Raw genomic sequence first — 27,390 nt, 5'->3', positions numbered from 1 at the left:
TCATTCATGGAACTTACTTTTCCTTTCATTTTTCATGGGGCTTGCGTATCAAGGCCAACTCACAACTTTACTCTGCTGGTAATTTGACAAACATTTATTGTGTGGCTGTTCTATGTGAAATGCTAGGGGAGGCCTCAGGGAAGATACAAAGGTTTCACTTTGCTTCTGCCTTTCAGGAGAGACTTGTTTAGTGGGAGAAGTAGACACATATGTAATTGCTCCAGGGCAGGCGATGACAAGGGTGGTAATATAGTACAGACAGGCCAGGATTCCCTGTGTAAACATCACTCTAGACTGAGACACATACATGGACTTGCAGTATTTCTTTCTTAAACTGCACATGTTTAACTCTTAACTTTCCTGGGTTGGATTAGAACATGTCTTCTTCAAAACCTGCTTGAATCGAAAGCACACTAGGTAAAATGAAAATTTAACAAAATTTAATTTAAATGCATTGACTAATATTTTAGTAGGTTCGATTTTTTTTTTAAAAACTCTTAAACTGGCACTATGAAAAGAAAGTATTAAAAACTAGAGTGATATGAAATAAGCAAGGATATTAAACAGGAGTTTTATGTTTATGAAAATCCATAAACATAAAAGAAAGTAAATATTCCCAAACTCCCTAGGCAAACTATATTTTAAAATGTATTTTAAGCATAGGAAACAAAAATTGTAAATAGCTTAGTAGAAAAAAATATATATGTAACTTTCATAAATACAATTAGGTAGTATTTAAAATATTGAATGTGAGTCACTGATAATTAAGATTCCTCTAATTAAAATCAGTGACACTTTTTTATAATCATTGGGGACCCAAAGATATTTAATTTTAACTTTGAATATATTTAAGATCTGAAATGTGAATTGTGACTCTTCTTTTTAAAAATCATTACTCATTTTAACTTAATCTCAAAAAATGAATAAAAAAGGTGAAATTGAACCAAGTATACACATTATATAAATATACATGTTACTAAAAATTTTACTAATTTTTGCTTAAAGCTAGTCACTAAGAGAATATGATTTTCATGATAAACACATTTACTTACATCGTAATGTGATGATTTATAATTTTAACTGAAGAAATTAGTTCTTGCCGAGATGAAGTACAACTTCTTCATGAAGGCCTATTACCTGGTTTTCCTTTGCCTTTTCATTAAAACTTTAAAATCAGAAATGAAGTGTTTCAGTCACTTTTACAGAGAATAGTAAATTTGGAAGCATATCAAATAGTGAAACAAGTATCACAATGATACCTAAAAAGGTTTAAAGTAATCTAGGAAATAGTGAGATTCAACCTAAGAAAATGTAAGCTAATACATTGAAGTGCAGACAATCTGAAATTGATATTCAGTGAGAGAAAATGCTTAGTAATGCTGAAAGGGAACCAAGGTAATATCAGACAGCAAAGTAGATATGAGATTGCAATGGGATATGGCAGTCTTATACAAAGAGCCATTGCCATTTGGGGGGTCATCTTGCAAACTCATTACAATAAAATAAAGAAGCAGAAGTCTCTTACAAATTGTCAGTAGTGAAACCACATTTGTCTCATACTAGCCCAAGAACTTCCAAACCAGGAGCGATGAATATTTTGAGTAGTTTGGAAAATAGAAATTACAGTGTTTCGGGCTGAGGATGTATAGCTCAGTGATAGAATAATGTCCTAGCATGTATGCTTGAGGCCCTGTTTCCCCAGCACAGGGACAAAAAGAAACAAAAACTACAGTGCTTACAATGGGGAAGACTTAGTGAAAAAGATTTTTAAAATAAGATCTCTTCTTTTTGATTATGAAATAAAACAATAGGAAGTTATATAGCAGATATAAGCAACCTGTTGGAAGACAGTTTGTTTAGATTAAGCTGAGAACCATGGAAGGTGGGAGCAGTGGGACTCTAGACAGTTCTCAATATCTAGGCCAGGTATGCAGATTGTGAAATTGCATCTTAAGGTAGTGACGGGAGCTGCATTACTTGAACTAAGTTTGGACTTCCTAAAGAGCTCCATTAGATAACAGTGCCAGAATTGATTGGAAACAGCATGTTTTAACAATGAGGTCATGTTTTTGCTGTTGTCTATGCTGGTTGGATTATGCTGCCTCATTGTTTACAATCTGTGTTTCAGTATATACACTCAGGAACCATTTAGATGTCTTTGCCAGGGTATCCTACCCTTTCTCTTAGCACCCTTTTTGATCTAGGCTTCTAGAATTTCCCTGCTTGCTTTACCTTTTATCTCTGTATCTGGCCTGCTGTTTGAAAGCACTTCCTTTCCTGTATATACCTGCTATTCTAGCTTAGCCTGATCACATTTGTACTTCTGTAGTCACTGCCTATACTGATGATACCTCTTTATTCTAATTCTTAGTATTATTCCCCTTTTTATTTTTTTTTCTTTTTAAGGAGAGAGAAATCTGATGTCTTGACTTCTCACACTTAAATTATTTGAATCCTATTCCTAGTGTTCCTTTTTCAAATTAAGAAAACAACAACAAATCCAGAAACACAGCTTTCCACTTATGCCAATGAGTGCAGTGTTCTCACTGATGAAAAAACCTGACTTCCTTTTAACCCTCATTCATCTCCTGTCTCCTAACACTTCACTCTCTATAGATCTCTTTTCTGTGGGTAGCCAAATTCTAATCTAGTTTTGAAATCTTTCTCTCAAAATATTTCTTTGGTTTATAGTGTAGTATTTCAGTGCTTAATAACATTTAATAAAATCATGCTGTTTTCTCAAATTATTAGTGACTTACAAAAAGTTCTAGTTTAGATTAAATTTATATGCTACTTATGGAAAGAATTATTTAGCAATAATTAAACCTATATAGTAATTTTGTAGCTTAATATTAAGGCACTGAAATCTGCCTTTTAAAATTGGAAACTTTCAGGTCATGGAGTTTGTTTACTTTTATTGACCTATCAATCACTTCTTAAGTTCTGTCTCTGTCTCAGAGACTGAGATTGGCCTACACTGAAAATTATGAATGAGGAATAGCCTTTGGCCTTAAGAAACTCTCATTTTTGTTATAGGTAATAATTTTGGTTGGTTGAGAAAATCATTCATATGTTTATTAGAGAGACATTGAGTTCTGGCTATCCTAGGCACTGTGCTAGGGTTTAGTATGGAAAGCAGAATTCAACTGAGGTGAAAGACCATTAAACAGTAAAGTGGATGTCCAGAGTGGTATATACACTGAAGGGAACTTAACTGAAAGATGAATGAGTAGGAACTGGGTGAGAATGGATATCAGGAATGACACTGGGCATGGAGAGCTGCAGAGCAAGGACAGGAAGGGTTATTGGTGTCGACTGAAGGTTTGATTGAGGAGTGGTAGGTTTGATGGTTAAAAGAGAGGAGAGAAAAGGGCTGGTAGCTAGAGGGGAACCTGAGATTTTTACAGGCTAATAAATACATATCTTCCTGAAGTTTTGAAAATAAAATATCCTCCTCCAAACTTCAGAAATAATAATTTCCCCCTATTTAGTATCTTTGGGATATTTTTCTGAGTACCTATTAAATTCTTAGCCAAGGAAGTAGTCCTCATGTATATAATAAATGGTAGAACACTGTTCTCCTCAGTTACATGTCATTCTAATAATGGAATGATAATTTTAGTCAGATCTAACCTCTGGCCATTCATTTTGGATAGACTTTTATGTTAGAATTCAAATGTGGCAGTTAGAACCCAAATGCAGCAATTTTCTTATTTTAATAACATTGTGACAGTGATTATGCTGGGACATAATAGAGCAGCCTTGCAAATAAGCAGCAAAATTTACTTGTCTGTTTTTCTCCCAGGGTACATATGTAGTTAATTCAATCAATTTTTAAAACTGTATTTCACCACAAGTTATTGCTTATCCCAGGCATGCCCAATGACATGCTATTTGTTAGTTATATCTGCAGGCCAAGAATTTATATTAGGAAGTAAAACTTTTACTGTTTAACATTAAAGTTCATCTGATTAATAAACTGATATTACCTCAGGTTTAAAACTCAAAATAGGTCCTCATGTAGTTTAGAAATAGTACCAGCTGCAGGTCCAGAAAGCACTTGCTGTTACTCTCATAATAAAAGAACCCCCAGAGCCTTATAATTTATATATTCATAACTGCTTCTTGTTGAATTTCGTTTTAAATGGTGCAGGTGCTGCTTTGGTTGAAAACATACAGTCTTCTTCAGGCAATTGACAGGTTCTCCAACTTCTCCCCTTCTTATATTGTGAGCTGGTTAATGTTGAGGATAAACTCAGCACTTCATTTAAAGCTCAAAAGTGTGATTGTTTTAAAAATTTACCTAATAGCCATTGATGATATGAAATTTGGACAGTTCATTTTAAACTGTATTATTTATTTAGTTAAAAATATTAAGATCCTGTCATGTTTCTGGCATCAGTCTAGGTGCTGCTGCTACTTTGGTGAACATGACAAAAAGTCCTCACATGATTGTTTGAAACTTATTGTCTAGAGAGGGGTTTATATCCTTGTGGATTCTATAGGCATATATATAGGCATATATATATTGCAATTCTGCTTTCATAGACATTCTAGCCTAGAGAAATGTAGACAACAATTCCAAGTTCTTTTAAAATCCTTTCACCCTGAAAAGATGGCATAAATAGTTGGTTCCAAAGATGGCCACTACTATTTATTGTGAATAGAGAACATTCAAGAAATTAAATTCTTAGCCAAAAATAGGATTAACCAATCAGTGTTGCTAAATATGTTTATTTTAGGTTTCAACTTTAGGGTATTAGTAGCTGGACAACATTATTTTCATACAGTTTAATAAGAAGATAAACATTTTTCCAGGAGATCCTCAGTGGCTAATTGGATTCTATAGTACAATATGCAGCTGCAAGTCATAATAGCAACAAGAAACCACTGCCACTCAACAGATATTAACAGTTTTTTTGAGGAGGAGGGCCAAGTACAATATTTAAGACCTCTACATGTATTCCTAGTTTAACCCTCAACGTAATTCTTAGAGCTAGACACTATCATCATACCCATCATACTTCCGTATTACCCATGAAGAAGCTGAGCCTGAGTTTCCCAATGGTACAGCCCTAAGAGGCAAGGCTGAGACAAGAGCCTAAGCAGTTGGTGCTCAGTATGGTGCCTCTCATACTTAAATATATGCTTTTCCGCTTTTTCGTGTTCTAGTAATTTGCCTTCTTTTAGAAGGCAAATATGTAAATATTAATTTGTGTCACACACCCACATAATTGTACTCTGAGTATAAAAGAGAACATGCTGGCTTCTTTTTAAATTGCAATTTTTTCCCTCTTCATAACTATCTTTAGAATTGCTTATTTAAATTGTTGTTTTAACAGATAGCCTGGAAATTCCTTTGATTTGATTTTTAATTTGTGTTTACTTCCTTATTTATCAATTTTTATTTGTTTCCTATACCTAGTTGCCTGGTAGATTTATCAAATCTAAGGTTAAGATTTAGTTAAACTCATTACCTTCAAATTTTAATTTTTCTGTACCTCTGGAAAACAGTAGAAACAGAGAAGCAGGTGTCATTTTTCTATAAAGAAAACGAGTACAATTTTGCCACCTCACATTTTGAGAGAGGTTTTCTTTTTTCACAAAGTCTAACCGAAGGGTAGGGGGATTGGGTCCCCCCATTCTCAACATCTGTGCAGTTTGCTTCCTGGGACCATGTTCCTGAACCACCTTCCTTTTCTGTCCCTGTTTCTGCTCACCCTCCAGATTCAGCTGCGGAGAGTTTGAGACTCCTTCCAGACAAGGTTTGAGTTCTCCTCCCAGCCTGGAGAAGTTACTGTCTTCAATTTCTCTGCTTCATTTTGTTTGCTCATTTGTTTATAAATTAAGGTCCTTGTTTTTATTTATTTTTTTATATTTCTTTCATTACTAAATCCTCAGCACCACAAACAATACCATATATCTAGTAGGTTGCTACATTTGCTGAATGAATGAATGTGTGCCTGTATTATAGCATTTACTATGTTGTATTTAATAATTTTATACACCTTTTTTTCCCCTTCCCGAGACCATAAGCTTCTCATTTTATTTATCTTTGTATTTTCCCCAATGTCTATAACAGGAATTAGTCCCTAAATTAATGATGTAAGTGGTACCTTTTCATCTATATGGTACTGGGTGGACATGATTAAAACGAAGGGGCAACTATGTGCATTTATGATTACATGACTGGTGTAACTCTTTGCCATGTACAATCAGAAGAATGAGAAGTTATACTCCATTTATGTATGGTGTGTCAAAATGCATTCTACCATCATGTATAACTAATTAGAACAAAATAAATAAATCTTAATTAAAAAATAAAGGAAGGGGCAAGAATGAGCGGTGACTGAAAGGACCAGTGCATCCTGAATTTCTGAACTCTAAATCAAGAAAGAAGGAGCACAAACACCAAGACCAGATGTCCCCTTTCATTCATCTGTCCAGAAGTTAAGCTTTTTTGAGTCTATAATTTGTATTTGGACTTAACCAAGGAAAACGAATCCCAGATATTCATTGTCTTTCAGAGTAACATGGTAAAGGAAGTAGTTCTAGAGATAGGAAACCTCAGTGAAAACTCCATAAATCTGTTTCTGTCAATTAAGGAACCTAGGTGGCTTTAACTTCCACAAAAATGTCAAAAACAAGTGCCCTATGTTTATTTTTTTAAGTCACAGTGCACTTTAGAGAAGCACATTTTAAGGTTTTGATTGAATTAGTTATGGAAACAAGGACCTCAGGAATCTCATCTCAGTTTATTGCACACTTCTGGGAAGAAAGGATACCTGAAGATACCCATTATACCTTCCTCTTCACATGCCTTACAGAAGCTGCTTCACTCACAGGATGGGTTTTTGCTTCATGTCATATGATTCCTTTCCCAATCAAATGCTTTTAGAGTGCCTACTTTATACCCAACTCATTGGCCTTCTGGCATGTTGACCTAGGCTGATCAGATTTATTTTGGCATGTTTCATAAGTAGAGGGACATAGAGGTGGGTAGAAGGAAGCACGTTTGTATAGAGAAGGCAGTGTATCCGAAGACAAAAGTCCTGACAGCCTAGGTTCTGGAAATGGTATAGCATGCTCACTGTGGTTGGAACATAGAGGAGGAAGAGAAACAAAATTCAAAGACTGTTAGAAACTGAGCTAAATGAATAAAGGTAGGTGTTGGAAGCTGTTGGTAATTTAAAATCCATCAGAACTGTAATCATACTATCCCCCTTCTCCTACCCACCACACTTGAAAACAACTTTTGTCTTACTACGCTGATTACACTGCTACAGATTTATTGTTTCCAACATTGGCTCAGCACTTAGGATGATTTTCTTCTCTTTATTTTTTTTCAAAATTTATTTCAAATCAGCTGTTTTTTTTTTTTTTTTTTTTTTTTTTTTTTTTTTTTTTTTTTAAATACATAGTGACTCTTCCAAACTGGAACTCAGCTCTCCTGACCCCTTCATTTTAAATCTACCTTCCTTGTCATTTTTTCCAAGGAAGTAGATATTATCTGGCATATAACTCCCTCAGCATGTCTCTTCTCTACAGACAAACTTACTGTCCTTTGAGTCTATCCCTTTGCCTCAAAGGGAAGTGTGTGTCTCCATCTTTATTGCAGCTGACATCCTATAGAACTTTTCTACCTATCCTGTGCTCTGGGACCTTGCTGTATTTATCATCTATTCTTATTTCTTTCTTGCCATAGGCTCTTTTCTTTTAGCTCATAAACATTTTCAAACTTCTCCCCAGTCTAAAACCCCATTTTTTTACTTTTCATTTTCCTCAAGATATCTCCTGTTTCTCCTTGTTTGAGTGAGGGAGGTGTCTGAATATGTAAAAACATTATTCTGGCTGTGATATGGAGAGGGAGGTTCAAGAAGGCATAAATTAAAGGGAAAAGACCAGTTAGAAGGGGAATTGGCTCAAGGTGGTGGTTATGGAGAGGACGGGGCAAGTTTAAAAGGTATTAAGGAAAATTGACCATGCTTTGAAATTGAATGGGTATGGGAGTTGAAGGAGAGGGATAAATCCATGATGATTCCTATGAATTGAGAAAGTGTATACAGAAAGAGTAGCACATTTGATGGAGAAGATCAGTTCACTTTTGGAAGCGTTGAGGTGAACCGATTTTGGCCGTTCAGTTGGGTAGAATAGGCAAGTGGAAGTAGGGGATGTATGGACTATATGGCTCAAGAAAAATGTTCTTTAGAAATAGCTCTGGTAGTCAAAATGTACCTTGTTATATCTTAAGTTATAGTCTTGAATAAGATCCCCTAGAGATAGAATGGGAAGAGAATAACACTGAAGAATAACGCAGGACATAGAGGAAGAGGACCCTGTGGAGGAGCCTGAGGAAAAATGGCCACAGAGAAATGAGGCAGATAAGATGTATATTTGTGTATGTGTGTGTGTGTGTTGTATTAATTTCTTTGTGAGCTCCATGAGGACAAAGGTAACTGTATTGCCAACTTCTAGGAAAGACTTGTACAATTATACACACACACACACACACACACACACACGCACACACACACATGTATTCCACGATTATCTATTGCATTGCTCTTTTTTCCTCCCCCACTGTGCTGGGGATTAGACTCAGGGCCTTATGCATGCTAAGCAACACATTGCATTATTGACAGGGTCCATCAGGTGGTGAGAAATTTCTTTGCCTGAAATCACATAGTTAGGATTTTGGGAAAGATGATCTTGTAAATGAGACAGTTTGCATAGGTTAAATATTAGCAGGTGATATATGGAAATGCTGGGTGACCACCATGGTTAGAGGGTACAGCAGCCACAGGATGCTGTTTTTTCACTGGAAACCTATTTGCTGATTTAGTTGATTTTGATTGCTGTATCATGTGATAGAGAAATCACTAATAGCTTCATGCTAACAATTTTGTGACTGAGGAAGGGGGCCCATGTATTTGATCTTCTCCCTTGTTTTTATTTCCGTGTTTGATCACATTTAAGTTTCACTGCAACACTTAAGTCATGAATCAGAATTGAAAATTGTTCTATACTAGATTATACTTTTATGTTTGCATTAAAAAATCTTCTTGAGGACAGGGTTAGAAATTTACAACAATCAAAGAATTCATCCAAAGCCACTAAGGACATAGGTATGATTCACAGTGGCCATGGTCCACTTAGGATCCCTGCAGGCAGGAAGGAGGGAGGAAGTGGCTCAGGGGCTGTACAACAGTACATCCACTGGAAGTGTGCAAAAATATCCTTCTATGTATAAGTTATTTTTATACCATTCTTAATAACTTTTTGTGCATGTTTTTAAATGTGCATTAAATTAATGCATTGCTTCATGTTTGTAATAAGTAAATTACTTACAATTTTGTTTATATTAATTCAGGGGAGAAGTGATCTAACACTTTAAAATTGGTGCATGTTTGATTAAAAATAATACATTTTGGAGACCTCCAGTTTAGATAAGTTACTCTTTGAGCTTTCAAGTAAGTTAGTAACATTTAGCAGTTTCTTAACAGAATTGTGTCATTAGCTTAGTTATCAGATTTCAAGTGTTTTAGTTGCAAAATGCAGATGTGTGCCTTAACCTTAATTTCTTACTTTGGATTTTAAGGGAGACCACTGAAACACAAGTTTAGAACCATTTGTTTCACTTTTTTGTGAGCATGCTGAAGTTTTCTCATGAACTACCTAATGCCTCTCAACATACGGTATGTTCTTTGCAGTCATCCTTTAGTCACAGGCAGTTTAAACTGTTAAATAGTATCTTGCTTTAAAAGGTAGGCTGATGGCGTTTCTATCTTCGGGTACATCTGGTAAGTTAATATATACAGTCTGTGAGTATCCTGCAGGGACCTGTTTTTACATGCATACAGGGACGTTTATGTAGAAATCAAAGGCCATGAATCAGAAGAACACAACTCTTGTTTCCAGTGTACTGGAGGCTTAAAAAAATTGGCTTTGAAAAATTGAAAGTAGTGTGGTTTGTTTTTATTGTGGAACCGATCAGGAGGAACAATTTACAGTCATTGCCATTCTTCACAGCTGAATGGAGTGGAGGTGCCTGCCTCGTGAAATGGAGCAGCTGCACCAGTTTTCTCTGGGCTCACAAAAACATTTGCTTTTTAATTGAGAACTTTAGATGGTGGGGTACAGTTTGTTTTCATGATGGAAGTGGTCAGTTGTGCCTTACCAGACAGCTGTAGTGTAATTAAGAAAAACTGTGTGAAAGTGGATTAAATTTAACAGAAGAAATCTTTTTTGTTAAAGAAGGGGGTTTCACCTTAAATTTTTTCTCTCTTTTTAAATGGATAAAAGCACAAATATCACTATAATTTTAGTCTGCAGAGAGTTTACTATTTTGCAATATCATTTATGCTCTGCTACACAATAATTGTTTGTTTTTGTAACAAGTGCAAACTGAAAAGTAAAAGTTTTTAAGATAATTTAGCTGTGAGGTTTGCTTTCAAAATAACATTTACAACAAGGAATTGTACAATTATATCTGCGTTAAATGTAATTCATTAAAAAGTTAATGATCTTTCATAAAAAATGTAATGCTGCCCTTTAGACCCACTTTAGACACAAGTGTTAAGAATATTATTTTTTGAGACCAGAAACCATGAGAAATTAAGAATTACATTTTTCTTAAATTTTAAAAAGAGTTAGTCAAATAATAATGAAACAAGCTGGAGAAGTCTTGGTTTGCTGTAGTTTAAAGTGCAACATTAGGCTGTCAATTGACTTTGAAAAGCATACACTTATTTCATGCAGCAGTCTTTGAAATAAGAAGAGAAATGCCTTAATTTGCATCACAGCTCTTAGTAGCAAAATAACTGTTTCAAGGTCAGAGGGAGCTGAATTAAAAAAAAAAAAATCTGTAGTGCATAACCAGGATTTGTAGTAGACACTCATCCATTGTAAGTTTTTATAGTGATTGCACAACACGCTGAAAAACAAAATTTTTATCCTAGGCAAAATAAAGTGCCAGACTCTGGTTTTCTCTATGCTTTATCATAGATTGATGATTTTCTAGGGGAGACTCAGGCTTGAATACTTTAGTTAAGGGAATTTGGAAAGTTGAAAGGGAGGAGTGAGTAGGGAGTTACTGCTCAAAGGCTCTGGCTGTTGCTAGTCTTGCAAGCCCTTGTCCTGGGAGGAATTATAGGAAAAGGACTCTATGTTTTTCATAGACTGAATGTTTTTGAGAAGACTCCCAGCTGCCATTTCTCTCTGGCTCTGTGGCTTCTGTTCTTTTCTCTTTCCTTCCCCTGAGGGAAGGAAAACCTGAGTTCCTTCTAAATGGCGAACCATAACTGCAACTTGAAAATTAGTTATTTTTCTGTTAGAAAACTGAGCCCTGCTGAGCTCCAGTTTTTTCTCCCTTTTTCAAGGTGTTCCCCAGGTTTAGATTCTGTTCTGTGTCTTTGCAGATCTCTGTAGAGCATGGCCAGAGTTGCTTAGACAGGCAAAGGAAGCAGCCTATTGGGTGGATTGGAAAGGTAGAATAAAAACTGAGGAACTGTCTGAGGCAGATTTTAAGATAGGAGCATCATTGAAAAGCATTGAAGATGATGCATTGTGGGAATTTACTGGAAATTCTAATTATTAGAATTAGAATCAAAAGATCTGGATTCAAGTCCCAGCTAGCCAAACATTCTAGGAGAGCTATTCTCTCAGTCTGTTTCTTCATGTGTAGAGTGGAACCTGTTCTACATACCAAACAGGTTGTGAGTCTTTAAAAAAAAAAAAAAGGCGGGTAGAGGGTGAGGAGTGTGAGAATGAATGTGTTGTGAGATGGGTATTATATAGTTATAGAACAATTTGATCCATTTGATACACACCACACACACTCTGTCTCCTTGATGGGGGAGGGGGGCAGATCTTGGCAGTCAAGGAAATGGAATGCAGCAAATTTTTAATTTTACAAACATAGATTCTTTGTCTATGAGTACTGCAAAACTCCTTGATAATCCCATAATTTATCTCTATTTGATTGCAGCCCACTACTTTCCCACAACACAATTTCAAACCCTTACACCCTTCTTATGCCTCAGTCCTGAACCCTTCTTTCTTAGACACAGTTGGTAAACTCACTCCTAATTTTGCCAGGAAAGTTGAACAAGGTACTTGATCTTTTCTGGCCAACATCTCAAAATGTCTCTTTCTTCACCCAAGTTTCCTTCTCACTTCAGATTCTTGCTTGCAAAAGGTAAACTGTGTTTGTGACACATTTTCATGCTACCTTCTCTCCAACCTTGCTTTATCAGTTATTTCATGTCTTGTTCTCCATAGTCAAGAAGCCCTAGAGTGCTCATTATTACATGTTTCTTCATTTTCATTGTCAAAATTTTCTAAAGTGTGGTTTGAGCTCTTCCCTTTGTCACCATCCATACTTTTTTTTGATGCATTTTAGTCTGGCTTCTCTCTGTCCCACTTTATTGAAATTTGTGTCTTGAGGTCATCACTGATCTCATTGTCAAGTTCAGTGACTGTCATCTGTTTGCACTGGTCTCCATGTGTACTTTGATAGCATAAACTCTCCTCAAATTGAAGCCCTCTTCCTCTTTGGCTTCTGCAGGTCAGTATGTTAACTGTTCCCTTCCAACTTTGTCTCTGACCGCTTTTCTCCTTTTCTTAGTCCCTTAGGGTATAAGTTCCCTAGGATTCAGTTCATGGCTCACACACTATACAAAACTTTAACTGAAATATGTGGATAATCCTAAATATAAAATCTAAATCCATAAAATTGATAAATGAGAATATAAGAAAAAAATCTTTGTGGACTTGGACTAGATAAAGATTTTTTAGATGAAATATTAAAAAACGTGATCCATAGTAGAAAAAAAAACTTAAACTGTACTGCATCAAAGTTAAAAAGCTATTTTTCAAAATACATTGTTAAAAAATGAAAAAAGCCACAGATTGGGAGAAAAATCTATAAAATGCATATCTGATTAAAATACCCAGAATATAAAGAACTTTTGGAATTCAGTAATAAGAAAACAAACATCCCTGTTTTAAAAGATAAACAAAAGATTTGTCTAGACAGTTAGTGAAAGAAGATATATGCATGGCAAATAAGCACCTGAGAAGATGATCAACATCATTAGTTATTATTGAAATGTACATTAATACCACAATGAGAAACTGTTGCACCCCTAGAATGGTTGAAATTACAAAGATTGACTATCCCAGATGTTGGCAAGGTTGTAGAGGAATTGAGACTTGCATATATTGCTGGTGGGAAGGAAAATGGTACAGCCATTTTGCAAGTTGGGCAGTTTTTTAAAAAGGCAAACATGTAACTACCATGTGGCCCACCTATTCCTATGTATTTACCCATGAGAAATGAGAGAACATGCTACCTGATTCCATTTATATAAAAATCTAGAAAATGCAAACCTGTAGTGACAGAGATCAGAGTGGTTGCTTGTGAATGAGAATATGGGATAGGAAGACTAGACTGTAAAATTGCACAAGGATACTTGGGGCATTATGGGTATATTCATTATGTTGGTTGTGATGATGCCTCCACAAATGTATATGAACTGATTGTATTTGACACTTGAAAATGCTCAGCATATTATACATTAAACAAACTACAGAATCCTATAATCTCCTACTATCCCACCCCTTTCAGTCACTTCACTCGATTTTCCAAGCTATCCTGACCTCTAAGAGCATAATTGTTTTATATATATGGAATAGGAGTAAGTGGAATCATAGTATGAGTGTATTTTCGTGTCTGGCTTCTTTCACTTAAAATTATTGTTTGTGAGATTCCTCTGTATTATATGCAGACGTACTTCCATGTTCTCATTGTTATATAATATTCTGTTCATAGTATATACAGTGAATGTACAGTAATGCATATAATGACAGGGATATGTTTTGAGAAATGGATTATTAAGCATTTGCACTTTTGTGCAAACGTCATTGAGTGGGATACAAACATGGATGGTATGGCCTTACACACTTAGGCTATAAATGCTTATCTACCCATATGCATGTGTACCTAAGTACATATACATATATATGTGTTTAGATATAGCCTATTGCTTCTAGGGCCATGATGAACAAAGCAACTTGAAATTAAATCAAACATAACAGAAAGTTAGACTTATCAAGAGATACAGTAAACATGAAATACATGAGGCTGCTGCAGACATAACAATGTACTCTTTTACAGCAAACTTTTATAAGTAGAAGGGGTACACTCTAAAATAATGATAAAAATTATAGCATAGGAAATACATAAATCAGGAATATTGGTTGTCATTATAAATATCTGTATTGTGCATAATTTTATGTGCTATGCTTTTAAACAAGTAGCAGAGTGGGTTTGCTTACACTGGTAACATGAATACTTGAGTAATCAATTGCACTATGATGTCATAACAGGTACAGCAGGAATTTTTCAGCTCCTTAATAACCTATATAGAACTACTGTTATATACACCCTGCCATTGACTATATGCAGCACATGACTATACATGACCAAGTTTTTTAATACAATGTTAATGGCTATCTAATCTTCCATTGTATGGATATACCATTTACTATCTATATGAATTACTATATATGAATTCCTATATTATTTTTGCCAAATTTTCATTGTTAGAATTAATGCTACAATGAACATCTTTGTATAAATATTTAAACAAATTTCTCATTCCTTAGAACAAATCCTAAAAGTGAATTTACTTGTTAAAAGTTTATAAACTTTTTATAGGTTCTTGACATGTATTTCCAAATTGCTCTCTAGAAAAATTATATCTGTTTGCTTTCCAACTAGCACGACACTGACATAACTTTCAATAGATTTTGTTGACATGAATTGGATGCACCAAATTCTCTGTCTCTCTCTCTTTCTATACTGGGAACTGAATCCAGGGGTGCTCAACCACTGAACCACATCCTCAGCCCTTTTTTATATTTTGAGACAGGGTCTTCCTGCATTGCTTAGGGCCTTACTAAGTTGCTGAGTCTAGCTTTGAACTCATGATTCTCCTGCCTCAGCCTCCTAAGCTGCTAGAATTATAGGCATATGCCACCCTGTCCAGCTTGCACCAAATTCTTTTGTATCCTGAGATCCATTTCTGAGTTTTCTGTGTCATTGATCTGTCTTCTTTCTAGTTCATTATTGTTTTAATTAATTTAAAATTTTAGGAATTTAATAGTGCACATTTTCCTTCAGTCTTTTAAAGAAATTATGGGGTGATTTTAATTGAACTTTAAAATATACTGCCACATTCTGAACAGAAAACGGCACTGGCAATTTTATTGAAATTCTGTTACTTGCATTTCTATACATTAACGTGGGAAGAATTGATATGTGTATAGTCCTATCCAGGAATGAGTCTCCATTTTTATTAATTCTAGTATTTTTATTCTTCATTTACCCAAAATTTTATAGTTTTATGTATATAAGGACCTATTGATTTTTAAATTATATTTCTGAATATTTTCTATTTCATGGCTGTTGGGAATTAAATGATTTCTTCCCTCTTATTTGAAACCTGAGTTTGTTTTTTCTTTCCCTACATTTTTATTGGTTCTTTTTAGTTATATTTAACATTAGGATTCATTTTGACATAATTATAAAAGCATGAAATATAATTTGCTCTTTAAAGCATGCAATATAATTTGCTCTAATTCAGTCCTCAGTATTTCCCATTTCCCTCCCCTCTGCCCTCCCCCATTCCTTTCCCTCTACTGATCTTTCTGCTGTTTATTTATAGAATTTTTATTAGAAAGTCGAGTTTTAATATTAACAATACATTAATTTTGTATTAATTCTTTTTACTGAGCTCTTACTATTAACAGCTAATTATCTTGCATAGTGCTTTTGGGTTTCAAATGTTTTTATTTCTAAGTTCAGAAAGGGAGAAATTAGAAATTGGTATCTGAAATAAAGAAACAGGAAAACAATAGCCTAGAAAATATTTAAAAATAGAAATACAGTATTTTGATCACTTGAAAAACTCCATTGTTTTATACATTAAGATACTCATCTTTGTTAAAGCCAAAGTGTCTTTTCTAGCCTTATTTTTTAAATTTTTTTAGTTGTTGATGGACCTTTATTTTATTATTGTATTTATATGCAGTGCTGAGAATGGAACCCAGTGCCATGAGGCAAGCGCTCTACCACTGAGCTACAACCCCAGCCCTTCTCTAGCCTTATATTTTGAATGATGACACAAATCACGGTTAAATTTTATGAAGAAATTTTAAAATGTGAAAATAATGTATTACATTAGCCAAAGGAGTTATAAAAACACATTATTTACCACTTGTTACTCTAAATTTATTTTTTCCATTCTTTTTTTTTTTTTTTAACTTTCCCTTATCTATTCTTTGTTTTGCTTTTCTTCTCCCTGCCCCCAGGAATACATAGTTTGGAAAGAAATTTTTTAAATCTAATGAAAAATAAACTTCAGAGTAAAAAAGGGAAAAAAGAAATTCTTTCACTTTTGCACTCAGATTATTTTTCTCCTATATTCTCATATACCTTTCTTCTGTTTCATTCTAATGATGCTTTACTTCCTTATATAATTTATTCATCTGAATACCTTTATGTTTGCATGTGAGGGCCTGGTGTTTGCATCACATTTTGTCTGTTTTTCGAAGAAAAAGAAAATATATCTAAGTTGTGGATATACATGCTGTTACATATATTATCAAATTAATTTTTTCTCAATTTAGTTTTTAAGCTTTAAATGTATTGTTTTATTATTTCCCCTTTTTTCATTTTAAATTTAGGTTCTTTCTTTAAGGGTCATTTCAAGTACCTAGAAACTTGAACCTCAAATTTGATCAGAAAATAATACTTTAATCCTAGTTAATCCATATTATTGACCTCTTATGCCTACAGCAGGAACAATAGCAAAATGTCTCATATACAGTCTCTTGTGTGGATCCACATACTCACTGGCAAAGCCAGATCCAGAGGTTAACTGTCCTCCTTTGAGATTGTAGTTCTGTGATTTTTAGGAAGAGACTATCTAGGCTCTCATTTAATCTTTGTGAGAGAAAGGCTCATTGCACCTCTCTTGTCTAATTTGTAAAATGAAACTAGGTCAGATCATTTACAGATAGTTGAATCTTGCTCTGAGTGGTCTGTACGCCAAGGCTGTTAGTTATTAAGATATATTTTTCTCTTGTCAAAATAAAAAGAATTCTCTTTCTCTAGTGATAATAGAATGGGAGCATGAGAACTTGAGAATTCTGTCTTTTGTAATATAGAAGATAATAAAAACAGATGTTGTGGGGTTTGTTTCCTTGTGTTTGTTAAGCTTTGGAGCTGGGAGGTAAGAATCAGAATGGATAATCAGGACACTGTGTTCCAGATCTCACTTATAAAATGGATTTGGAAGTGGGGATGAAGGAGCCAAGATAAGCTCAAAGGTTGCTTCCAGACCTTAACTACCAAGAGTTTTTAGCTTAAAAATGAACTATTGAGAATTTAGAGATAAAGTAATATGCTTTCATTGAAGAGATCTAATACTGGTTTCAAGATCTTAAGATAAAATAGAAATAAGACACCAGACCCAGAAATAAGCACACCAATGGCATTATTAAAAACTAACAACAACAAAATTTCTTCAACAAATGCCCTTTTGCATGTGGTAGTTCAATCTAGTTTGCACAAAGCTATAAAGCAGAGTATTTCTGGTTAAGTGACACAAATCCAGAAATTGACACAATTATGGTATCTTCTCTAATTCAGTACATTCACAAAAAGAGATGAACTAAAGAAAATAAATGTATCCAGGTATCTATGATAGTGTGCTATTCTGATTTTAGATATTATTCATGAAGAGAACTGTAAACAATTGCCTTTTGTAATTACATTAAGAAAGAATGGATCTTGAACCCATACAGGTTTTAGTTTGAATAAGACTCTTACCACCTAGTTTGTGATGCTAGGAACTTTTCAAACTTTCGTTATTTTCTTCATCCATTAAATAAATAAAATTACTCATATTTCACAAAGTTCTTTTTAAAAGATTGTTATAAAAGAGCTTATCTCCTTTCAAGAAGTTGTCAGAGTTTCCATAAATTATAGAAAACAGTGTTTGCTTAAAATCTGTTGAGGTAAAATTCTGTGTGAGAGAACAAACAAGACCAACCTGGTTGTACATTGTCATATCATCTGAATATATTTTTAAGTTGGTTTCTGCCCCTCCTTCTTAGGAAGGTTTACTAATTATCTGAACTGTGTTGGAGATTTTGTTGTACGTGAAGCATTCTTGGGGAACTGAGCCTACCCACGTCCTGCGCAGTCATTTATGAGTGTTTGAAGAATCTGAGATCGGTCTTTCATGTTATAGTAATTAAAGAGAAAGAAATATATTGAAGAATTAAATAGTCACAGGATTTTATATAAAAATTTAATCTGCATATGGTACAAAGTGATAGAAAGAATGAAAACTTTCTAAACAGTGATTTGGGAGATATAGTAAAGATTTTGAAGAATTTGTACAATCGTTCATTAAACTGAATATCTCTTGGAAAATTTATTGCATACTCAGTGGGAAGGAGGTGACATAGAATGGGACATGACAGAGACGTTAGCACATTTGAGAGGTAGTGCATTTAAGGATCTGAAAATTGTTTAATGACTGGAGTATGGAGTTGGAGCTGTGGGAATGAAAGGGGATGATCAAAGGAATCATACAGGACTGGTAAGCCATGCCAAGGAATTTGACCTTTATCCTAAGCACAGTGGGGCCATGATACAGTTGTAGGTGTGTTTGTGGAGAGAATGCCATGATCTCTGTTTAAGAAAAGGAAGAGTGGGTTAAAGGAAGGAGATCAAAACTAGAGGAAGAGAGACTGATTGTGTGACTAGTTGTAGAAATCATTGCAAGAGATGATGGCCACCTGAACTACTAGCATTGGAAACCTGACAATAAAGGCCAAAATACTTTTGGTTTTAGTTGGTGAATTAAAGGAGTCTTCGAGGTGTATTTCTATATCTATTAATTTATGTATATCTGTCTTTATCAAATCTATATATTCTAACCATCCTTGTTATTCTCACTTACTTTTTATTTTGCAATTATTTCAAGCTTGAAAATATGTTGCAAAAAACGGCACAAAGATCATTTTCTTTTTCCAGAATTATTTGAGAATAAATTGGTAATGTGATCTGTCATTATTTACAAATACTTCAGTATGTAGTTCTAAATGCAAGGTCATCTATATTAACCATCAAAATTAGAAAGTTAACTATAAAGGTCCCATTTAAGTTTTGTCCCAATGATGTCCTTCAAGCAAAAGGATCCAGTTCAGAGTCACATGTTGCATTTAGCTGTCATGTATCTCTCTCTCTCTGTTGACCTTTTGGATAGGAAGGGGAATTCTTTTACCAGGAAGGATGATCCCATCATATTTATGCTGGGACCAGCACATGACCTCTGCTAATTCTTCGGCCCTAGTGCAGCCTGTTCTGTGCTTCCTGTTTATAGTGCTGAAAACCAGATCTACTCACCACTGCATAGAAATCCAGGCCATAGATACCAATGTTTAGGTTTTATATTTTATCCCCAGATCAGTGTGTCCCTGGATCCCAAAACCAAAGTTTCCAGTACCTGAGAAGTTATTTTTTTTCTTAATTTATACTCTTACATCATTAGAACTTTCTCCATGATTTCTTTTGCCTTGGCCCCACAGACTGTACAGTGGGTGGCAATCTTTTCTTTTCTCCTGATGCCAAAGGATCTGGCAGTGCATCCATTTCTGAAAACATAGGTGTCTCTCCTGTGAGCTGCTTCAACACCATGGCTGCCTGGACCAGTCTGTCCCTAGTTTCCCCTCCACAGATGTTTAGGCAGAGCTTATGGATGCAGAGTTCCCACATGGGGGTGTGTTTTTTACCTTAATACTGTGCCATCATAGAGAACAGAAAGACTTTCAAGTGTCTTTAATCCCCTTCATTTTGAACAATTCCTCAATGTTCCTTGATCTTCAATATCCAGACATTTTTAAGGTTTCAAGCCAATTATTTCATAGTGTTCCTCAATATGGGGGCTTCTGACATGTTCCTACAATTAGATTCAGATTATGATTCCAGATTTTTTTTTGTCAGGTATCCATTTACTGTTTTGAGAACTCAGGGCCCAGCCCAACCTACATTTTCCAGCTCATTCCACTTCCACCATGTATAGTCTCTCAGTCTGAGAAAATTTTTGTTGTTACACCATTTGCTATAATCTTAGAATCAGAGGCTTAACAAGGAACCATGTTCTTTATCCTGATCTTCCTACTTTCTTTTGCTATGAAATGATTTAGGAGATGCATAGTCCACAGAGCAGTTGATGACATACAGAGAGGTAAACTTTTACTATTTCTCCCATATTAAGCCTTATTGGGAAGAATACTTTTTGCTCTTCCCTAAGACTGGAAACTATCCGGGTGGCTACTCTGCTTTGGTTCCCAGGTGCTTTATTCTCGCCAGGATTGATGTACTTTGTCACAGCATGAAGACAGAGCCTGACAGCCATGGGGAGGAGGTTTGCTTCCTTTTAAGTTTTTCCGCATGAATGGGAGAAGAGAAAGAATTTGAAAAAAGTTGATTTGACTGAAGCCATTACTCTTAGACAATTTTGCATAACAGTGCTGGATGGTTAATATGTTTTTCTATCCTCATCTTCCATATCTTAAAAAAAAAAAGAAGCTATTAGAGATTGGAATTTTTAAAACGTGTTTTCCAATAGGCATGTGTACAATTGGATTTGGATTTTATTACACCAGATTCCCTAGAAAACTGCAAACTTATTTGAAATCATTGAATCATGTTGAAATAAAGACGTAATGGGAATTTAATTCTAATTTCAAGAGAATCTGATTTAGGAAGCCAAACAATACTGAGGAATTTGGTAGTAGTGAATGAGAAGTATAGTTTTGAGTATATAAACCATATACAGTTTTCATAACTCTAGACTGAAACATATTTTCACAGTTTAACTGATCTTGAAATTAGCAATTTCTTTTACACACTGAAATAACTGCGACTTTTTTGGAACAGTACAATTATTTTTAGAGGAATTTTTAAAATATCACAAATTTGTTGGCATATATCTCTAATGTATGTTTTTCTAAATATGTGGAGTTTTTTGATCCAATATTATTTATGAAATGGATGGAGAAGACTCCTGAAAATACTAATAAAATCTAATAATATTTTATAAGAAAATAAAAATTCTTATCAATGGTTTAGTCTGAGGAATGCTTGAATCATCAAGCATTAGGTTCTTTTTTTTTAATTTGTTCTTTCTAGATGTACATGACATATTATACATAGTTGGAATAAGTATAACTTGTTCCAAGTAGGATCTCATTGTCATAAATATGTGTTTTAAAACTGGTCAAAGACAGAAAACTTTATACAGTACTGAATATAAGATAAAAATACTGAAGCAGAATTCTTTTGGAGTCTCAGACACTTTTATGTTTCATGTAATTATCTCAAACTCACTGAAACAAGTAGAACCCAGTAAAATCTTTTCTCTGGGCCATTTCTCTCAAATAATTAGAATCCTCTCATTTTTTGTAATGTAATTTCAGAGTCACTGTTGACTCCTTGCTCTTTTTCTTCTCCCTGGGAAGTCATGTAGCCTACAGCAGGGCTACTGTGTCCTTCTTTATTGCAGGTATCCTGTCCAAACTTTATGTTAGAGCTGTGATTATTGATTCTCCTTAAGCCTTTTGTTCAGCCTCTGCCTTTCACCCAATTTAAATGCTATTAATAAGCTTATTTCCTTTTACCAGTCATAGTGTATCCTCTTCAGCTTCCTGCATCTAACCCATAGTTTCATCAGAAACTTTTATTTTCCCAATACTGTCAATTTTCTCTGGACCATTCCAGCATTTGCTGTAATGCATCTGTCATAAAATAGCCATTTAGTAAGGGCCTACTGTGTGCCTAGTGGATACCAGCCACTGTACCAGATGTTGTAAGTATTGTATTGAATAAAATAATCTTGTTATTCTCCTCATGGAACTAATAGTCTAGTGGGAACAACAGCTATTCAGCAAGTATAGTAATTGCACTTGCATGTAATTAAATGATTATTGCAGATGTGAGAAGTGCTTTAGAGAAGAAAGAGAACACATGGGCACATAGGTTCTGTTGGGGGAGTCTTGAGGTAGTAGTGTTGAGGCTGAGGCATGAGGATTGAGTACACATCAGCTGATCACAATCTGGGTTGAGGAACATTTTAGGCAAAGAGTAGTCCTTACTCTTTCTGCCTTATTTTCTGCTTGTAATCAAGCAAATTCTCATACTACTTAAATTTTGTTGATTTGTATGTTTTTTGTAGTGCTGAGATGGAACTCAGAGCTTTTGCATACTGGACTCCATCCCCAATCTCACACTACTTAGCCATCCTACATGCTCACTTTGACCTGGGTGCCTCTTACTTCTTAAGGAATCTTTGACTTTACTATAATTCTTTTACTATAAATCTATAAATCTTTTCTATAATTCTGATTTTGTGGTGTCAACCTATTTTGGAGTTTCTAAGTCAAAGTTTACAAGTTGTTAGATTGGAATCCACCATATCTACACTGCAACTCTCCTTTTTTTTCCTTCCCTCAACTTGGATTTTCTGTGATATTTATGGGAAAGAATCACAAGGCAACAGTGTGTGCCTTTGAATATTCATTACTATTGAACCCTTCCCCATAAATGCTTGAATTTCATTGTCAGCAACTTCCCTTCTCTATCCTAGTGACATTAAGACTTAGGATTGAAAAATGCCTCTTCATCAGAGAAAGTTTCAGTATTTTACTTTAGATCACTAAAAAATATGTATATTAGCTCTGGAATTTGGTATAATCTATAACTGTACTTCATATATGTGTTCAATACTTTCTACTTTAAATTTCTTAAATTTAAGTGACTCCTAAATATCTTAGTTGAAAAGTTTTTTGAAAGTATAGCATGTTGACATTCAGTATCACTAACACTGCTGTTACTAGTTGTGTGAACATAAACAATCCTGCAGCTATACATCAAGAGAATCATCATTGCACTAGTACAGAATGACCTGTGCTCTTTTGATATGGGTTATTATTTTTTATTGCTATGTGTACTAACTGAACAGCTGGTCAAACTATTCCTTCTTATATCCAGGTGGTAAGGGCCTTTATTGAGTCAGAACCAATTTTGTAGCAAGAAGAAAAAATACGTCCTTCTTTTGACTTTTCCTTTTCTCTTTAAATATGGAATAAAGACTAATTATACCATCTGTATGTAAATAATTATTAAAATGAAACTAAATTGAAAAAATCAAATGTTGACCAGTAGTTGATGGAACTTTTTAAAAATATTTATATTTATTGTAATAACACACATGTAACTTAAGATTAAACCATTTTAGGTTTGTACTCTAGTAGTGTTAAGTGAATACAGATCTCTAGGTCTTTTTCTTCTTGCAAAACCTAAACTACCTGTTAACAAAAACTCCCCATTCTCCTCTCCCCCTCATCCCCTGGCAACCACCCTTCTATTCTTTGTCCTGTGAATTTGATCGTTCTAGGTAGATCATATAAGTGGAGTAATATACTAGATTTCTTTTCATGACCAGCAATGTTTTCAAGGTTCATCCACATTGTAGCATATTTCAGAATTTTCTTTATTAAGACTGAATAATACGCCATTGTATGTATATGCCACATTTTCTTTAACAATCTGTTGATGTTGGGATTTTTTCACCATTTGACTATTAGGAAGAGTGCTACTATGAACATGGATTGATATCCTGCTTTAAATTCTTCTGGGAAATTTTAGATTATTAAGTCCCAGTCATAGTACAGAGATAGGTACTCTTTAAATATTTTAACAATGTGAGACAGAACAATGGAGGTAGGGAAGGAACAATACCTCTGAAAATCAGGCAGATGATAAGCTGTTAGCTATTTAAGGCAATATCGGTCTGCTTCAGTGTTTCTTAAAGTGTTGTTTGTGAACTACCTACATTAGAATCTCCTGGAATGCTTGTTAAAAATTCAGACTTGTAAGCCCTTAGTAGATTTCTCAAGTCAGAAATCTCTTCTAAAATTCAGGAATTTGCACCCCAAGTGATTCCTTATGCACATTGAAATGTGAAATGCACTGCCCCACTGACAATTAGACATCTCATAATTTACCTATACTTATGCATATGAAAGCCCTGGGTTCCTTATTACTTTCAGCCCCTTGTTTGCTTTCTTTGGGGGCTAATCCATCTAGGCTATCATATGACTTTCACTTTTTCCCCATTCCTTTCTTATATGAGCATTTTAAATATGACATAATAAATTGTAATCCTAAGGACAGTAATTTCATATGTTCATATTATGTAACTAAATGACAAGTGTTACATCTTTTAAAAATTTTAACCATGTTTTATTGGTGTATTATACATAATAGTGGGGTCATTGTTACATAATTGTACATTTGCATTTTATAACGATATAATTAACCAGTGTCATTCCCCCATATTTCTCCTTTCCCCATTTTACCTCCCCCAGGTCCCTTTTATCTACTCTATTAGTCTCACTTTGATTTTCATGAGATTCCTCTCTACACAAACCTTTCTTTTCCTTTACACTCTCTAACTTCCACATGTGAGGAACCATACTACCCTTGACTTTCTGAGTTTGACTTATTTCACTTATCATAATGCTTTCAATTTTCATCCATTTTCCTGCAAATGACATAATTTCTTCTTTTGTAATGGGGATTGAACTAGGGGAGCTTTACCACTGAGCTACATCCCCAACCTTTTTTACTTTGAGACAGGGTCTCACTAAGTTGCCCAGGCTGGTCTTGAACATATCAAGATGGGACTTGAGTTTACAATCCTCCTGCCTCAGCCTCCTGAGTTGCTGGGATTACAGCTGTGTACCTCGGTGCCTGGCAGTTTCATTCTTCTTTATGGCAGAATAAGACTTCATTGTGTATTTTTACCTCATTTTCTTTATTCATTCATCCATTGACAGACACCTGACTAGTTCCATAATTTGGCCATTTTGAATTGTGCTGCTACAAATATAGGTATGCATAAATTGTTTAATTTATGCATAAATTAATTTTAATTCTTTAGGATAAATACCATGGAGTGGTATACCTAGGTCACATGGTGATTCCATTTCTAGTCTTGAGGAACCTCCATGATGATTTCCATAGTGATTGTACTACTTTTCAATCCCCCCAACATCATAAAAGTGTTCCTTCTTCTCTGCATTCTCTCCAGCATTTATTACTGTTTGTATTCTTGGTGGCTGCCATTCTAAGTGGAATGAAATCTCTGTGTAGTTTTGATTTGCATTTCCCTGATTGCTGAAGATGTTGAACATTTTTTTCAGATATTTGTTGGCCATTTATGTTTCTTCTTTGGAAAGTGTCCATTTATTCACTGGGTTTTTTTTTTTGTTTTGTTTTTTGTTTTTTGTTTTTTTTTTTTAGTGGTAAGGTTTTTGAGTTCTTTATGTAGTCTAGATATTAATCTCTGTCACAGAATAGTTAACTAATATTTTTCTCCTATTCTGTAGGTTCTCTCTTCATATTCTTAATTATTTCATTTATCATGCAGAAACTTTTAAATTTGATGTCCTCTCATTTATTAATTCTTAATGTTCTTTCCTGAGCTTTAAGAATTCTATTGAGAAAGTCATTGACTATGCCTATATATGTAAGTACAAACCCTACATTTTCTTCTAGGAGTTGTAAATTTCTGGTCTAATTCCTAGGTCTTTGATTCATTTTGAATAGACTTTTATGCAGGGCAAGCTTTAGGGATCTAGTCTCATTTTTTTTTTTTAATGTGTGGATAACGAGTTTTCCCAGTACCATTTGTTAAAAGTACTGTCTTTCCCCCAGTGTACTGTTTTGGTATTTTTGGACTATCTTTGTAGGTTTGTCTCTGTGTCTTCTATTGTGTTCCATTGGTCTGGGTCTGTTTTTATGCCAGTACCATGCAGTTCTTGTTACTATAACCTTGTAGTATAGTTTGAAGTTGGGTATTGCAGTACCTCCAGCTGTGCTTTTTTTTTTTTTTTTTTTTTTTTTTTTTTTTTTGGCTTAGAATTACTTTGGCTAGTCTGGATCTTTTGTTCTTCCAAATTATTTTAGGATTGTTTTTCCTAGTTCTGTAAAGAATGCCATTGATATTTTAATGGGGAGTACATTGAATCTGTATATTGCTTGTGGTAATATGGCCATTTTAACATTTTTAATTCTACCTATCCATGAACATGGGAGGTCATTCCATCTTTGTGTGTTCTTCATTTTCTTTCTTCAGTGTTCTGTGATTTTCATTGTAGAGGTCTTTCACCTCTTTGGTTGGATGTTTTCCTAGGTGTGTTTGTTGGTTGATTTTTGTCCCCCGCACCCCTACCCTCTTAGGCAATCTTGAATGATTGTTTTCACCAGGTTCATTATTAATGTACAAGAAAACTATAGACTTTTCTGTGTTGATTTTGTAAACTGCTACTTTGCAGAATTTATTAGCTCTAGCAGTCTTTTTTGGTAGAGTGTTTGGATCTTTAAAGCACAGGATCATATTATCTGTAAACATTAATAATTTGACTTCTTTCTCTCCTAATTTTATCACTTTTATTTTCTTATCTTTTCTACTTGCTCTGGCTGGAATTTCTAGTACCATATTGAATAAAAGTGGTAAGAGTAAACATCTTTGTCTTGTTCCGGATTTTAAAGGAAATGCTTTAGTTTTTCCCTATTCACTATGATGTTGACTTTGGGTTTGTTGTATTTATAGCCTTTCTAATGTTGAGGTAAGTTCCTTCTGTCCCCACTTTCTTCAGTGGTTTTATCATAGATGGGTGCTGAATCTTGATAAAGATTTTCTCTGCATTTGTTAAGATGACTGTGATTTTTGTCCTTAATTCTATTTATGTGGTGAATTACATTTATTGATTTGCATGTTTTAAACCATCCTTGCATCCCTGGAATGAAACCAACTTGGTGATGGTGTGCAGTCTTAATATGTTGTTGGATATGATTAGCTAATATTGTATAAAAGGATTATTGCATCTAAGTTCACCAAGGATATTTGTTTGTGGTTTTCTTTCCTTAATGCAACCTTTTCTGTTTTTGGTATCAAGATGATACTGCCTTCATAAAATGAGTTTGAAGGTGTTTTGTTTGTTTGTTTGTTTGTTTGTTTTTTGTTTTTGTTTTTTTATTTTTTTATTTTTTTTTATTGTAAACAAATGGGATACATGTTGTTTCTCTGTACATGGCGTAAAGGCATACCATTTGTGTAATCATAAATTTACATAGAGCAATGTTGTTTGATTCATTCTGTTATTTTTTCCCTTCCCCCCACCCCTCCCACCCCTCTTTACCCTCTATACAGTAGTTCCTTCCTCCATACTTGCCCCCCTCCCTAA

General features: G+C 34.5%; 1 protein-coding gene across 2 annotated transcripts in view; it reads left to right on the top strand.

The window, feature by feature from the left end:
* The window catches only part of UMAD1 (UBAP1-MVB12-associated (UMA) domain containing 1), a 277,343-nt gene that overhangs the window by 154,963 nt on the left and 94,990 nt on the right, over positions 1-27,390 (top strand). Inside the window, exon 1 of one of the 2 annotated variants that reach the window (XM_079151822.1) lies at positions 2,759-7,163. The exons of the other annotated variant lie outside the window; for it this stretch is intronic. Coding sequence (XP_079007948.1) covers positions 7,154-7,163 — 10 coding nt within the window. The 5' untranslated portion in view covers positions 2,759-7,153. Of the gene's footprint in view, positions 1-2,758; positions 7,164-27,390 lie in introns of those variants that run through there. 2 annotated transcript variants of the gene reach the window in all.

The sequence above is a fragment of the Sciurus vulgaris genome (assembly GCF_902686455.1).
Source record: "Sciurus vulgaris genome assembly, chromosome: 8".
NCBI classification, from domain to species: Eukaryota; Metazoa; Chordata; class Mammalia; order Rodentia; family Sciuridae; genus Sciurus; species Sciurus vulgaris.
Note: the sequence above shows the minus strand (reverse complement) of the source record. Positions and strands in the feature narration are given on the sequence as shown.